The 14,515-nt window shown below is 36.9% G+C and overlaps 2 protein-coding genes across 5 annotated transcripts; both read left to right on the forward strand.

The window, feature by feature from the left end:
- The first annotated feature begins 5,814 nt into the window (after positions 1-5,814).
- LOC105776350 (cysteine-rich receptor-like protein kinase 10) lies at positions 5,815-8,940 on the forward strand. 3 transcript variants are annotated; one of them, XM_012598952.2, is made up of 7 exons: positions 5,815-6,826; positions 6,965-7,102; positions 7,200-7,321; positions 7,422-7,572; positions 7,723-7,960; positions 8,040-8,190; positions 8,270-8,940. In XM_012598952.2, the coding sequence occupies exons 1-7, from the start codon at positions 6,034-6,036 to the stop codon at positions 8,600-8,602; spliced, it is 1,926 nt and encodes a 641-aa protein (XP_012454406.1). In that variant the 5' UTR covers positions 5,815-6,033; the 3' UTR covers positions 8,603-8,940. The 3 variants fall into 3 exon arrangements, with proteins under 3 accessions (XP_012454406.1, XP_012454404.1, XP_012454405.1); XM_012598950.2 differs by having other exon boundaries at positions 5,816-6,826; positions 7,422-7,632; XM_012598951.2 differs by having other exon boundaries at positions 5,816-6,826; positions 7,203-7,321; positions 7,422-7,632.
- Positions 8,941-10,424: 1,484 nt separating this feature from the next.
- LOC105776352 (cysteine-rich receptor-like protein kinase 10) lies at positions 10,425-13,089 on the forward strand. Of its 2 annotated transcripts, XM_012598954.2 has the most exons (7): positions 10,425-11,052; positions 11,266-11,388; positions 11,472-11,662; positions 11,785-11,995; positions 12,101-12,335; positions 12,489-12,639; positions 12,726-13,089. In XM_012598954.2, the coding sequence occupies exons 1-7, from the start codon at positions 10,440-10,442 to the stop codon at positions 13,035-13,037; spliced, it is 1,836 nt and encodes a 611-aa protein (XP_012454408.2). In that variant the 5' UTR covers positions 10,425-10,439; the 3' UTR covers positions 13,038-13,089. The 2 variants fall into 2 exon arrangements, with proteins under 2 accessions (XP_012454408.2, XP_052477961.1); XM_052622001.1 differs by lacking the exons at positions 10,425-11,052; positions 11,266-11,388; positions 11,472-11,662 and having other exon boundaries at positions 11,940-11,995; positions 12,101-12,166.
- Positions 13,090-14,515: the final 1,426 nt, after the last annotated feature.

Genomic DNA, 14,515 nt, shown 5'->3' on the forward strand with positions numbered 1-14,515 from the left:
TAACCAAAATTTAAAATCATTAACCTAAAATTTTCAAAAACAATATCGTAATAGTTAGCATATGTTACAACTTATATCAGATATCATATCATTATAATTTAAAAAATGTTTGAAATCATAATATACGAAAACCAAAATCTAAAAAAAAAAAACCCTAAATTCATCTTTAAAAATACTGTATCAATATATATTTAAAGAAAAGAATGAAAAATAAATCAAAACAATATCACTACCCTTCCCCAATAATTTCCATCTGGATACGCCCTTTCCATATATATTCTCATTTATTATCAATAACATTTAAAGTGATTGTAGAACTTATTTATTTCTATGGAAAAATAGAGTATTTTGAAGAAAGTATTTTCTTTATCGATAGGGATTGATCAACTTGATCATAGGTACCCGGTTCTTCCCAAGAAATTTACAATCACAAAGAAAGCTATACACCCAAATTTGTGCGCAAACTATGACACCAGATTCATTCAACCAAATTTATCCAACCTAAAACCAATTGGATGGAATGGCATCTGAGAGATGAGATGACTTACTGTTGCGCGGAAGCGTGTAAAAGAGTAAAATTATTGTACTAAAAAAATCACACTAAGTTCAATTCCCAGGAAAGAGAGGTGGATCACAAGGATCGCTTAAGTACCAGGTCTTTCCTAGCCAGAATATCCCTCTATCGTAATTTAATAGCACAATAAATCACTACAATCACACTCGCAAAATATGCAAAATAAACAATAAAGAACACTAGAATTTTAACGAGGTTCAAGAAATTTTGCCTACGCCCCTCAAGCACTACCAAATATATTTCACTCCAAAATACAAGTGAAATTTTACAAATAAGGAGAGAGAATAATGCCTTAAGTAGAGAATGGCATTTGTGGGATGGAGAAAATGAGAAATAACTAGGCCTATTTATAGTTGAAGCTTAAGGATCAACTTGCAAAGTCACTATACAATTAGGGACCAAAATTGCAATTATCCCAAGCTAAATTTCAACCCAAAAATCTATGACTTAAATGCTTAGATTTTCGGTGCCCAATTTTCTGACAAATATCTTTGAAAAGTCAAAGATTGTAGGTTGCCAATAATCTCCACCTTGAAGATTTGATTAGGATAATCTTATCTTCACACAATTCTTTCTGCCTTCGACAACAATACTTGATAGTGCCTTCTTCAACTGTTAAACTTGCAGGATATTGATCAAGTTCGAACAATGTTCGAACTTGATTGTTGTTACCACCTTGGTCATCATATCTGCGGGATTATCTGCAGTCTTGATCTTCTGAAGACGAATTTTCCCTTCATCAATAATTTTCCGCACAAAATGGAATCGTACGTCGATATGCTTTGTACGTGCATGATAGACTTGATTCTTTGCTAAATGAATAGCACTTTGACTATCACAATACACGTCAATATGCTCCTGAACCAATCCCAAGGTTTTAACCATACCTTGTAACCAAATAGCTTCCTTTACAGCCTCTGTTACAGCCATATATTCGGCTTCTGTGGTTGACAACGCAACTGTAGACTGCAGTGTAGACTTCCAACTTATTGGTCCTCCAGCAAGTGTAAACACATAACCGGTGGTTGATCTTCGTTTGTCCAAATCACCGGCATAGTCAGAATCAACGTACCCAATAACACCTTTACCAAGTGTAGTATCCTGCTTGAACAGTAATCCAACATCCACGGTCTTTAGAATATACCGTAGAATCCATTTCACAGCTTGCCAATGTCCTTTTCCAGGATTATGCATATACCTGCTCACTATACTAACTGCTTGTGAAATGTCGGGTCTTGTACACACCATTGCATACATCAAGCTACCCACTGCATTAGAATACGGAACTTGTAACATGTATTCTTGTTCCGTATTCGTCGAAGGAGATAGTTGTGCAGAAAGCTTGAAATGAGAAGCCAACGGGGTACTTACAGGTTTGGTTTGCTCGTTCATGCCAAATTGCTGTAGTACTTTCTTCAAATACTGCTTCTGAGACAAGCTAACTCTGCCTTGAGCTCTATCTCTACATATTTCCATGCCAAGAATCTTCTTAGCTTCACCCAGATCTTTCATCTCAAACTCGAGATTGAGTTGAGTCTTCAATCTCTCAATCTCAACTTTGCTCTTAGATGCTATCAGCATATCATCAACATATAAGAGCAAGTATATGAAAGTTCCTACTTGTAGCTTCTGAAAATACACGCAATGATCAAATTTACTTCTTGTGTACCTTTGCCCTTTCATGAACTGATCAAATCGCTTGTACCACTGCCTCGGAGATTGTTTCAATCCATAAAGCGACTTCGTCAGTTTGCAAACCCAATTTTCTTTATCAGCAACCTTGAATCCATCAGGCTGAGTCATATAGATTTCCTCTTCCAAATCACCGTGTAAAAAAGCCGTCTTCACATCAAGCTGAACTAGTTCAAGGTCATATTGTGCAACCAAGGCTAGCAAAATCCGAATAGACGAATGCTTCACAACTGGAGAAAATACTTCATTGTAGTCTATTCCTTCTTTCTGAGCGTAACCCTTTGCTACCAATCTAGCCTTGTACCGAATTTCATTTTTTCCAGGAAATCCTTCCTTCTTTGCATATACCCATTTGCATCCAATTGCCTTCTTTCCCTTGGGTAGTGTCACCAACTCCCAAGTCCTATTTTTATGAAGAGACTGCATTTCTTCATTCATAGCTTGCTTCCACTTTAAACCATCAGGGTTACTTATTGCTTCTGTGTAAGTAGAAGGAACATCATCATCTGCAATTGGAAGTGCATAGGCCACTATATCATCAAAGCGAGCAGGCTTACGAATCTCTCTTCTTGGCCTCCTATATGCAATTGAATCTTGTTGCTGTAGAAGTTCTTGGGTCGAAACTTCATCATCATTTGTTTCTTCAATATTAGCTGGATCATCATTAACCTTTTAAGCTCCACTGCACGCAAAGTGCCACCGGTTTTGTCATCCTTTGTGAATCCTTGTTCTTCATCATGGTTGATTCATCAAAAGTCACATCTCTACTGAAAACAATCTTCCTTGTATCAGGAAACCAGAGACGGTATCCTTTTACTCCACCAGTTATACCCATGAATAATGCTTTCTTTGCTCTTAGGTCTAACTTAGATTCTTTTACATGATAATATGCAGTGGAACCAAAAACATGTAAAGAATCATAATCGAGTGTGTTTACGGTCCACATCTCTATAGGAGTTTTTCCCTTTATTGCGGTGATGGCAACCGGTTGATTAGATGGCACGCATATGTAATCGCCTCATTTAAAATTCCTTGCCCAATCCAAAGATTGGACAACATACATCGAACTTTCTCCAGTATAGTCCGATTCATACGTTCTGCCACCCCATTCTGCTGTGGTGTATCCCGAACAGTGAAGTGTCGTACAATGCCCTCATCTTGGCATACTTGTAGAAATGGATCATTTTTGTACTTAGTACCATTATCTGATCGAAGTCGTTTGACCTTTCGACCAGTCTGAGTCTCCACCATCTTCTTCCACTTCAAAAATGCATCCAAAACTTCACTTTTTCTTTTCATTAGATACACCCATACTTTTCTTGAATAATCATCAACAAAAGTAACAAAATAATGCATACCTCCCAAAGAAGCCACTTTGGTAGGTCCCCACACGTCACTGTGAACATAGTCCAAAATTCCTTCCGTATTGTGAATTGCTGAACCAAATTTTACCCTCGTCTGCTTGCCCAGAACACAATGCTCACAGAATTCCAATTTGCAAGAATTTGCACCTTTCAACAAGCCTTGCTTCGCCAAAGTCTGCAAAGCTTTTTCACCAGCATGTCCTAATCGCCCATGCCATAACCTGGTAGACTCTGAATCTGCATCTTTCGCAGAAGCTGTTGATCCAATAACTGTACTTCCATTTAAATAGTACAAGTTATTTCTTCTAGTGCCTTTCATCACCGTCAATACCCCAGCTACTACCTTTAGTAATCCATCTCTCAAAGTGACTGTGAGCCCTTTAGATTCTAGGGCCCCTAATGAGATGAGATTTTTCTTCAAGCTAGGTACATAGCGAACATCTGTCAAGACTTGGATTGAGCCGTCGTGATTCTTCAATTTGATTGTACCTACTCCCATTGTCTTACAAGCACTGTCATTGCCCATAAAAACAACTCCACATTCTAGTTCTTCAAGACTAGAAAACCAGTCCTTATTAGGACACATATGGTAAGTACATCCCGAATCCAAGATCCACTCATCCGTATGACATGTCATTACCATACCAACCAAGCTAAAGTCGACTCTCATCATGCTCACTACACATGCATTAGAAATAGCCTTGCCCTTTTGTAACTTAGGACAATTCTTTTCCAAAGCCCTTTCTCACGACAAAAGCACATTCATCTTTGGCGGGTCTCCTTTGGACTTGCCCTTCTACCGTGTTTGTTGTTGTGTGAACGACCTCTTCATCGCTAAGACTTCGCAGTTGTATCTCTGTGATCTCTTTTATCTTTCTTTCGAGTCTCGATCTGCATAACGACTACTGATCGCATCAAATGTGATCGTATCCTTCCCATGAAGCAATGTGGTGGTAAGATGATCATATTCATCGGGAAGAGAATTCAACAACAATAATGCCTTGTCTTCATCTTCAAACTTCTCATCCAAATTTAGCAAGTCTGCTAAAATTTTATTGAATGAGTTCACATGGTCATTCATCGACATACCGGGTGCATACGTGAACCGAAAAAGTTTCTTTTTCATATAAAGCCTATTTTCAAGACTTTTCGTTAGAAACTTTTCTTCCAGTGTATCCCACAACTTCTTCGCTGATGTCTCCCTCATGACAGAGTACTTCTGCTCTTTGGCCAAACATAGGCGGATTGTACCACACGCCTGTCTATTGATCTTGGCCCACTCCTTGTCATCCATCTTGTCAGGTTTTTCTTCAAGGGCTATATCCACTCTTTGCGACATAAGACATCCAGATCTCACATTGCCACATACCAAAATTATTGGTACCATCAAATTTCTCTACTTCAAATTTTGCATTGGTCACGGTAGTCTTTGTTGATGACGATGCCTCTGCCATTCTTCTCCTCGATCCCAACTCATCGATATGTGAACAGATCGCTCACGTGAATAGTGCCGTGGATGAACAATACCGATATCGTAAATAGTATCGTAAATGGTCGTATTCCCCAAGTACGAATCTAGCTCGATACCAATTGTTGCGGAAGCGTGTAAAAGTAAAATTATTGTACTAAAAAATCACACTAAGTTTAATTCCCAGGAAAGAGAGGTGGATCACAAGGATCGCTTAAGTACCAGGTCTTTCCTAGCCAGAATATCCCTCTATCGTAATTTAATAGCACAATAAATCACTACAATCACACTCGCAAAATATGCAAAATAAACAATAAAGAACACTAGAATTTTAACGAGGTTCAAAGAAATTTTGCCTACGCCCTCGGGCACTACCAAATATATTTCACTCCAAAATACAAGTGAAATTTTACAAATAAGGAGAGAGAATAATGCCTTAAGTAGAGAATGGCATTTGTGGGATGGAGAAAATGAGAAATAACTAGGCCTATTTATAGTTGAAGCTTAAGGATCAACTTGCAAAGTCACTATACAATTAGGGACCAAAATTGCAATTATCCCAAGCTAAATTTCAACCCAAAAATCTATGACTTAAATGCTTAGATTTTCGGTGCCCAATTTTCTGACAAATATCTTTGAAAAGTCAAAGATTGTAGGTTGCCAATACTTACCGTCTTGCATACGACAATCCTTATATACATGTCATGTTTTCGGTAATCTATGTCGATGGATTGCTTTCATCGTCCCGGCCGAAGTAATGTAGCCAATTTCCACATTGAACCATCTTTTCGTTCTTGTAAAATAATTATACACAACCAAGAGGCTTGACTGGGTTTTTTCTTAGTAAAAGCAGCCATGTCATAAATTATTTTATATAGCTGAGCTCTCTCGTCTTAGATCCAAACAAGGAGATAACGCAAAAAATTAAAAATAAAATGCAGAGCTCCACAATTTTAATAACCCTGTGGCTGTTAGTAATAGTCCTTTCCGTACTTAGCCTTATAACTGAAGCTCGGCCGCCTACTTATCTCTGGCACGTTTGTCCTAACACCACCACTTTCCCCAGAAACAGCACCTACCAAGCCAACCGTGATACCCTCTTAACTTCGCTATCGTCTAATGGCAGCCGTGGTAATGGTTTCTATAACACAACCGCAGGCAGAAACCCTGACACGGTTTACGGTCTTTTCCTCTGCCGTGGGGATCTTTCTACCAGCGTTTGTCAAGCGTGTGTCACCTTCGCCTCTACTGACATTTCCCGACGTTGTCCTGTTGAAATAGCAGCGGTGGTTTGGTACGACGAGTGCCTCCTACGATACTCGGACGAAAATATATTTTCCGCCGTGGCTGAAGAACCTGCAATTATCTTGTTCAACACTCAGAACATCAGTGACCAAGTCCGTTTCGACAGCCAAGTTCAAGAAGTGATGAGTGGTACAGCAACCCAAGCCGCAAACGCAGCACCAGGTGCTAAAAAATTCGCGACTAGAGAGGCAGATGCCAATTTTACATCGAGTTTTCGAACACTATATGTCCTTGCTCAGTGTACACCGGATTTGCCAACCTCCGATTGCGACAGATGCCTGCGATACGTAACTGGAAACCTTCCAAGAGGAAGCCAAAGAGGAAGAGTGTTGAGTCCTAGCTGCAACGTCAGATATGAAGTTTACTTGTTCTATAATCTAAATCAAACAGCAGTTGCATCTCCTCCACCTCCTCTAGTTCCAGGTTTATCCTTACTATTCATTCATAATTTTGGGTTAGATCATTAAAATGATAAAGCTAGAGGAAATAGATTTTTAATCTAATAGTCTACCACCTAGACACCCTTTTTGACTCTATTAACGGTATATATCATGGCTTCAGAAGGGAATGGCAGAAGATCATGGTCAATAATTATTGCCATTGTTGCTCCAATTGCTGCCTTCATTTTGCTTTTCATACTGACTTGTTGGCTGTTAAAGAGGGGAACAAGGAAGTACAATGCTACCCACGGAGAAAACGGTAAAGGGAATGATTAAGCTTGTGCTTCTTTTGAGCCATTTTATTTCCTTGTCTTTCACAAAAAAATTTGTCACCCCTTCGCCATTTGATTGTTTAGCAGGATATGACATAACCACTATAGAATCATTGAAGTATCATTTTACCACAATTGAAGCTGCAACAGACAAGTTTTCAGATGCCAACAAGCTAGGCAAAGGAGGTTTTGGTGAGGTTTACAAGGTACTTGGTCATTTTGTTCATACAGAGTCCAATCAATTTGATAAAAAACTTGGTCTAAATACGCATTTTAATGACTGGTTATTAATTTGTATATGCTTAGGGTATCCTACCCAACAAACAAGAAATAGCTGTTAAGAGGTTATCAAGAGGTTCAGGACAAGGCACTGAGGAATTTGAAAATGAGGTCGTATTGATAGCCAAGCTTCAACACAGAAATCTAGTCAGCGTATTGGGCTTTTGCCTGGAAAGAGGTGAAAAGATACTTGTCTACGAATATGTTCCCAACAAGAGCCTTGACTATTTTATTTTTGGTATTTTTCACATACTTTGCAATGACCTTTTTGAGAATTTGCATTTGCTTTAAGGTTGGTTTTTAAACACAATTTTTTGTTTTTGTTTAGATCGTGCGGAGGAAGGACAATTGGATTGGTCGAGACGATACAAGATAATTGGAAGAATTGCTCGTGGAATTCTTTATTTGCACGAGGATTCTAGACTTAGAATCATTCACCGTGATCTCAAGGCCAGCAATATATTATTAGATGGAGACATGACCCCCCAAATATCGGATTTTGGCATGGCAAGAATTTTTGGAATTGATCAAACTCAAGGAACCACTAGAAAGATTGTTGGAACCTAGTAAGCCCTGACTTTGTTCAGCCTAATTGTTGAATGTTCTAATACCTCCATTACCTTGAAATTGTTATTGGTTCCACAGCGGCTATATGTCTCCAGAATATGCAATGCATGGGCAATTTTCGATGAAATCGGATGTGTATAGCTTTGGTGTTTTAGTTCTAGAAATCATAAGTGGCCTAAGGAACAGAGATTTCTATGAAACAGATGGTGCTGAGGACCTCATTAGCTACGTGCGTATAATTCTTTTGGCCTTTTTTGTTCAAATATCCTTTATATAGAACTTATTGAATCTTTGATGAACCAATGCAGGCTTGGAAACTATGGAAGGATGAAAGACCCTTAGAATTGTTGAACCCTGTTCTGAGGAATGATTACTCGAGAAATGAAGTCACCAAATGCATCCAACTCGGATTATTATGTGTTCAGGAAGATCCAGCTGACCGGCCAACGATGGTTACCATTGTTCTAAAGCTCAATAGGCACTCTGCCAAACTACCAATGCCTAAACAACCAGCATTTGTCTTTGATAGTAGAACAGATGGGAGGATGCCAGACAAGGGGCTTGAATCGGACCAATCTACTACTCAATCAATGCCGTCGTCTATCAATGAGGTATCTATTACGGAATTATACCCTCGGTAATGTGAGCTAATGGATGCATCATCATCCTCAACCTCAAGGTAGATAGCTATCTACCGACGTTGATCAACAAGTAAAATTTTAAATAAAGTGATAATTTATTTAAAATCAATTTTATAAAATTATAATGTAAACATGGATGATTATTTCCTTAGCTAGAATAATATAATATAATATAATTTATAATATTATTAGGATATGGTGTCGATAATGTAAAAAGGAGTGTCATGACCCAACCTAGGTCACTGGCCTCATTTGGATTTTTATGTAATTCTTATGTATGTGAAAACGAATCGTTTTCTATTTTCTCTGCAATTAATCTTCTCATTTATTAGTCTTTATGACCAAACTTATTTCTATGGAAAAATGTAATTTCTTATAGAAATCTTCTTTTGCATTCAAAAACCGAAGAATACACATGTTCATTTTTGTTTTCATGACAAAGTGGAAAGTTTTGCTTATCAAGAAAAAAAACAATGAAGAAATATTCTTCTTTTTTTTTTTTTTGGTCAAAATTACTGTCCATAGTCGTGTTGCAAAGTTGTGGCTGACTAGTGTAGTTTCCTGGACCATAAACTGCTTTATCATATTTATGAGATTTCGATCAATTAATAACAGAAGACGATATAGAAAATTTTAAAAAAAAAAAAAACCAAGACCATGACGTAAAACTCTCTGTTATTACACGTATGCACGAGAAAAAAACACACTGAAAGTGCTTGCCTACTACAAACCAAAAACCCCTTCAAGTGGAACAAATTAGATTACTCAGTACTACTGCAATCGGATTACTCGAGTGTTTCGACCCACCGAGATTCATGGCCAACTGGCTCATTGAGTATTCGTTTTTGACCCTACTCTTTTAAGTTCTTAGCTTCCAATTTGATTGAGATTTCTAGTCTTCCTTGTAGACTAATACAATCCAAAAATTCGACTCAAATTTTTCAGTAAAGGATCAACGAATTTTCTGTAATGGCGAAAAGTATTTCCCTTTATACAACAACCCATATTATAATTTATAAATCTGGTATCTCTTGTCTTATAATCCAAGCTAAAACAAGGTGATGACTTTTATAAACTTGTTGCTGTTAGGAATAGTACTTTCCTTGCTTACCCCTGCAATTGAAGCTCAGCAGCCTACTTATCTGTACCACGATTGTCCAAACACCACCACTTTCACCGTAATCAGCACTTACCAAGCCAACCGCAATACCGTCTTATCATCGCTGTCGTCTAATAGCACCCGTGGTTAGGGGTGTTCATTCGGTTAACCGACCGGTTAACCGACCCGAAATTACTATAACCGAATTAACCGACCTTCCAAAAATTTTAACCGTTAACCGAACCGATTTTTAAAAAAAAAAAATTAACCGAACCGAAATTTTTTCGGTTAATAAGGTCGGTTAACCGAATTAACCGAAAATTATGTATTTTTTGTTTTTGGTTAAAAATTACCCGAATTACCCGAATTAACCGAATTACCGAAAAATACCCGAATTACCCAAAATTTTTATTTTTTATTTTTAAAAGTTAAAAAATTTATAAATTATTAAAGTAAATTGGGTTTTAAACTTTAGTAAATTGGGTTGTCTTTTAGTTTTATTTTTATTGGATTGGGTAATTGAGTAAACTTTAGTTTTAGTTTTATTGGGTTGGGTAATTGGGTTGGCTAATTGAGTTTGGGCTGGGTTGGATAATTTTATTTATTAATTTTTTCGGTTAACCGAAAAATTTCGGTTAACCGACCGATTTCGAACCGAATTAACCGTTAACCGAAAAATCATAAAAAAATTAACCGAATTCGGTCGGTTAACCGAATTTTTTCGGTTTTACCCGAATTATGCACACCCCTACCCGTGGTGATGGTTTCTACAACACAACCGCAGGCAGGAGCCCTGACATGGTATACGGTCTTTTCCATTGCCGTGGGGATCTTTCTACCAGCGACTGCCAAGCGTGTGTCACCTTTGCCACCACCGATATTTCCCAACGTTGTCCCAACCAAACAACGGCGGTGGCTTGGTACGACGAGTGCCTCCTACGGTACTCGAATCGAAATATCTTCTCCGTTGTCGAAGACCGACCCGCAGTTAGATTGAGTAACTATCGGAATGCAACTGGGACAGAAATCCCTTTCGACCAGCTAGTGGCCGCCACAGTTGTTATGAACATGAACGATATAACAACCCAAACGGAAAATAAACCCGCAGGTTCTAAAAAATTTGCGACAAGAGAGACCAAACTTTCAAGTTCTCGAACACTGTACACGCTCGCCCAGTGTACACCGGACTTATCAGGCAGTGACTGCAGTATATGTCTGCAAGGAGCACTAGAACTTCTTCCAACTGGATGGCTAGGCGGAAGATTGTTGAGTCCTAGCTGCAACGTCAGATATGAAATTTACCCCTTCTATAATCCAACGATAGTTTCGCCTCAACCTCCTCCTGCAGCAGGTTTATCCTCACTGTTAATTGATAAATTTGATCCTTTCCTTTTTCCTTTTTTATAGTTCTCGACAAAAAGAAAACAAGATTCACTACATTCTCTTTTCTTTTTTCTGGTCGGTAATTTGTAAATTAATATATAGGTAAAGAACAATCCCCTGTTGTCATAAGGATTATAATGAACTGAATTGAGGATATCTAATTCTGCTCTTATTTAATCAGAAGAAGAGAAACAAAACAAATCAAACCGGATTCCAGTACTTGTTGCAAGTTTATCAGCAATTTTTTGGCTGGCTGTGGTTTTTATCTCTGGTTTCTTCATCCGGAGGAGGAGAAACAGTCGAGGTACATATCGGAGTGATCTTTCTGGCAAGTATTGTAACTTCTTTTTATATTCTTATGCTGATCATATTATGATTTTATTACAGACGAAGAAAACAGCCAAGAAGTTCAATTACTTGACTTGGTAAATGAGCACTCAAGGGAAACTTTTAACGGAGAAAATGGGGAGAGATCTCAGGAGTTTCCTTCTATACAGTTGGATGTTTTACATGCAGCGACAAATCACTTTTCTGATGAAAATAAGCTGGGACAGGGTGGATTTGGTCCTGTATTCAAAGTAATTATATAACTTGAAACTTTTATCTGAGTTGGCTTTAGAACTGATGTATGCGAATTAAGTATGTGAATACTCCTGCATTTGAATTTTGATATGCTATGTAAATGAATGAATTCTTCCAGGGAACATTAGCAAATGGTAAAGAAATTGCAGTTAAAAGGCTGTCAGAAACTTCCAGTCAAGGGCTTGTTGAAGTCAAGAATGAAATCATGTTAATTGCTAAACTACAACATAGAAATCTTGTGAGGCTCTTAGGATGTTGCTTAGAGAAAAGTGAGAAGTTGCTTGTATATGAATTCATGCCCAACAAAAGCCTGGACGTTTTCCTATTCGGTTTGATTCTTGAACCTTTAACTAATAAGAAAAAAAAACATGAAACAATTAATGAAAATGTGCTCATTTGTTTTTTTTTTTCCTTTTTTTCCACATTTATATCAGATTCGAAATTAGCTGCTCAACTGGATTGGCAGAAACGATTCAATATTATTAAAGGAATTGCTCGAGGTATTTTGTATCTACACGAAGATTCTAGTCTAAAAATTATACACAGGGATCTTAAAGCAAGTAATGTTCTACTCGATCATGAGATGAATCCGAAAATTTCTAATTTTGGTATGGCAAGAATTTTTGAAGATCAAAACGAAGCAAATACCAATAGAGTCGTTGGAACATAGTAAGTATGCATATTTTCATGACACATTCCTTTACAGTGCGAGGCTTATGGGAATATTGTTATTTAATTATTTTCTTTCTTTATAAATTTTTTATGATATCATCCAATTTTATTTTAATAAATTGTCTCTTTGTTTCTTATGAATTAAAATAGTGGATATATGGCACCAGAATATGCTATGGAAGGACTCTTTTCTATCAAATATGATGTTTTCAGCTTTGGAGTCCTTTTATTGGAGATTATTAGTGGAAAAAAGAACAATGGTTTTCATCATTTAGAGCATGGTGAAAGCTTGTTGACTTTTGTATGTTCTTTACCCTCCCTTTTGTTCTCAAACTATAGATTAAATGTTTTAACTATTCTACTAATAATTTTAAGCTACAATTGTAGGCATGGAAATTATGGTCCAAGGGCGAAGGAATGGAGCTAATAGATCAGGTCCTTGTTCCTTCATGTGTGGCTTCTGAGGTGCTTAAATGCATTCATATTGGGCTATTATGTGTGCAAGAAGACCCGGCAGACAGACCAACCATGTCATCTGTGATTTTCATGTTGGCAAGTGATAGTACCATAACACTTCTTTGTCCATCTGAACCAGCATTTTTCGTTGGGCGTGCAATTGCAAAGCCAACTGAACCTATTTCAGATGATGGAGTCTTTTCGGTTAATGAGGTCACAATTTCAAATTTCTCACCTCGCTAATTTGATTGTTGTACTAACAATACTAGTTTATCAAAAACCTTTCATTTTTATTTTCCAGTCTGAATTAACAACTATGAATACTAAAGCCATGATTTTTAAGAACTTGAAGATGAAACTAGATATACATATATATGAATTTCAAATTGAGTATGAAGTTGGTGATAAATCAATTTAAGAAAATTAATTTTTACTCAAATTTTTAATGTATCGAAGCACCTAAGAAAGTTGAAAATTATATGGATTTATACTTTCTAAAGCATATATAATTTAGCTACTCTTTGCGATTTGCACAAGGAAACAAACATATAGCAGGGAAGAGTGTAATTTTTATACTCTTGTAATGATAAAGGAGTTGCAATAATTTATTTCATTAGTTTACACTTAATCTGGAATTCAATTACAATAAAAGGATCCAATTAACTTCCAAAGACTAGTCTTGCATCTAGAAATTAAGAGTTTGGATACGTGTTACCTTGTGCAAAGTGTCGCTACTTTGTGCAAGTTTCTCATATGCTCAGTTTAGATTAATTTAAATTATGTGGAAAATTATAACTGTGTTTCACAAAAGTACAAATTTATATGACTTATATTACTTCAACATCAATATAATATTTCATTACTCGAATCCGACGATTAAATCAGGAAATAAAGAGTTGCATTTAATAATATCAGTAACCAAGTCAATGGAATGCTTTCACTGTCCCGAACATGGTCATGTAGCCAACTGCCACATTGAATATTATTTTTTGTTAACTTCTGCCCCATCCATTCATTGGGAGGCCCTAAACAAAATACAGCAAAAATAGTTCAACATGCGTAAATTAATGTTTTTAGTCATATGACAAAGAATTGACTAACTTGTGTAGCTTCCTCGAACATAAGCTGCTTTATCATCTTCATCTTGTGAGAACGGGTCAACAAAATACAGCCACCTTCGACAATTGAACTTTTAATTTGTAAGTGAATTCCTTAAAGAAACAGGCAACGGAAATTTCAAGAACAATATTGTTTCACTTCTTGTTTTCAGGTTTAACATTTACATGCCTCGTTATTCTCACCATTTCCTTCGACCCTTATTTCCAGCGTTATTGGGCGAACATCATCGGCAACTGCACCGCCAATAGTGCCTACGAGCGTGACCTGAATAGCATCTTCAAGGAGATCACCTCTATAACAAAATCCAATTATGGGTTTTACAGCAACAAGGTCGGCGAAGTCAAGGCCATGGCACTTTGCAGAGCAGATGTTAAGCTAGATGTTCGCTCTAGTTGTTTAAATGAAAATATCTAATTATTATTAAAAAAAAGTTAAGAATTCAAATCTAATTATTTTGAACTTGAATTGACACAAATGGAATAGATTTAAACTCAAAATGACTCAAACAGATCATTTAAAATTACTAAAATCTAAAAAGATCAAAACTCGATTCAAATTTATAATGACGAAATTAAAAGGCTAGTACCTCAACCCTAAATAAT

Source organism: Gossypium raimondii, chromosome 10 (genome assembly GCF_025698545.1).
Source record: "Gossypium raimondii isolate GPD5lz chromosome 10, ASM2569854v1, whole genome shotgun sequence".
In the NCBI taxonomy this organism is placed as follows: Eukaryota; Viridiplantae; Streptophyta; class Magnoliopsida; order Malvales; family Malvaceae; genus Gossypium; species Gossypium raimondii.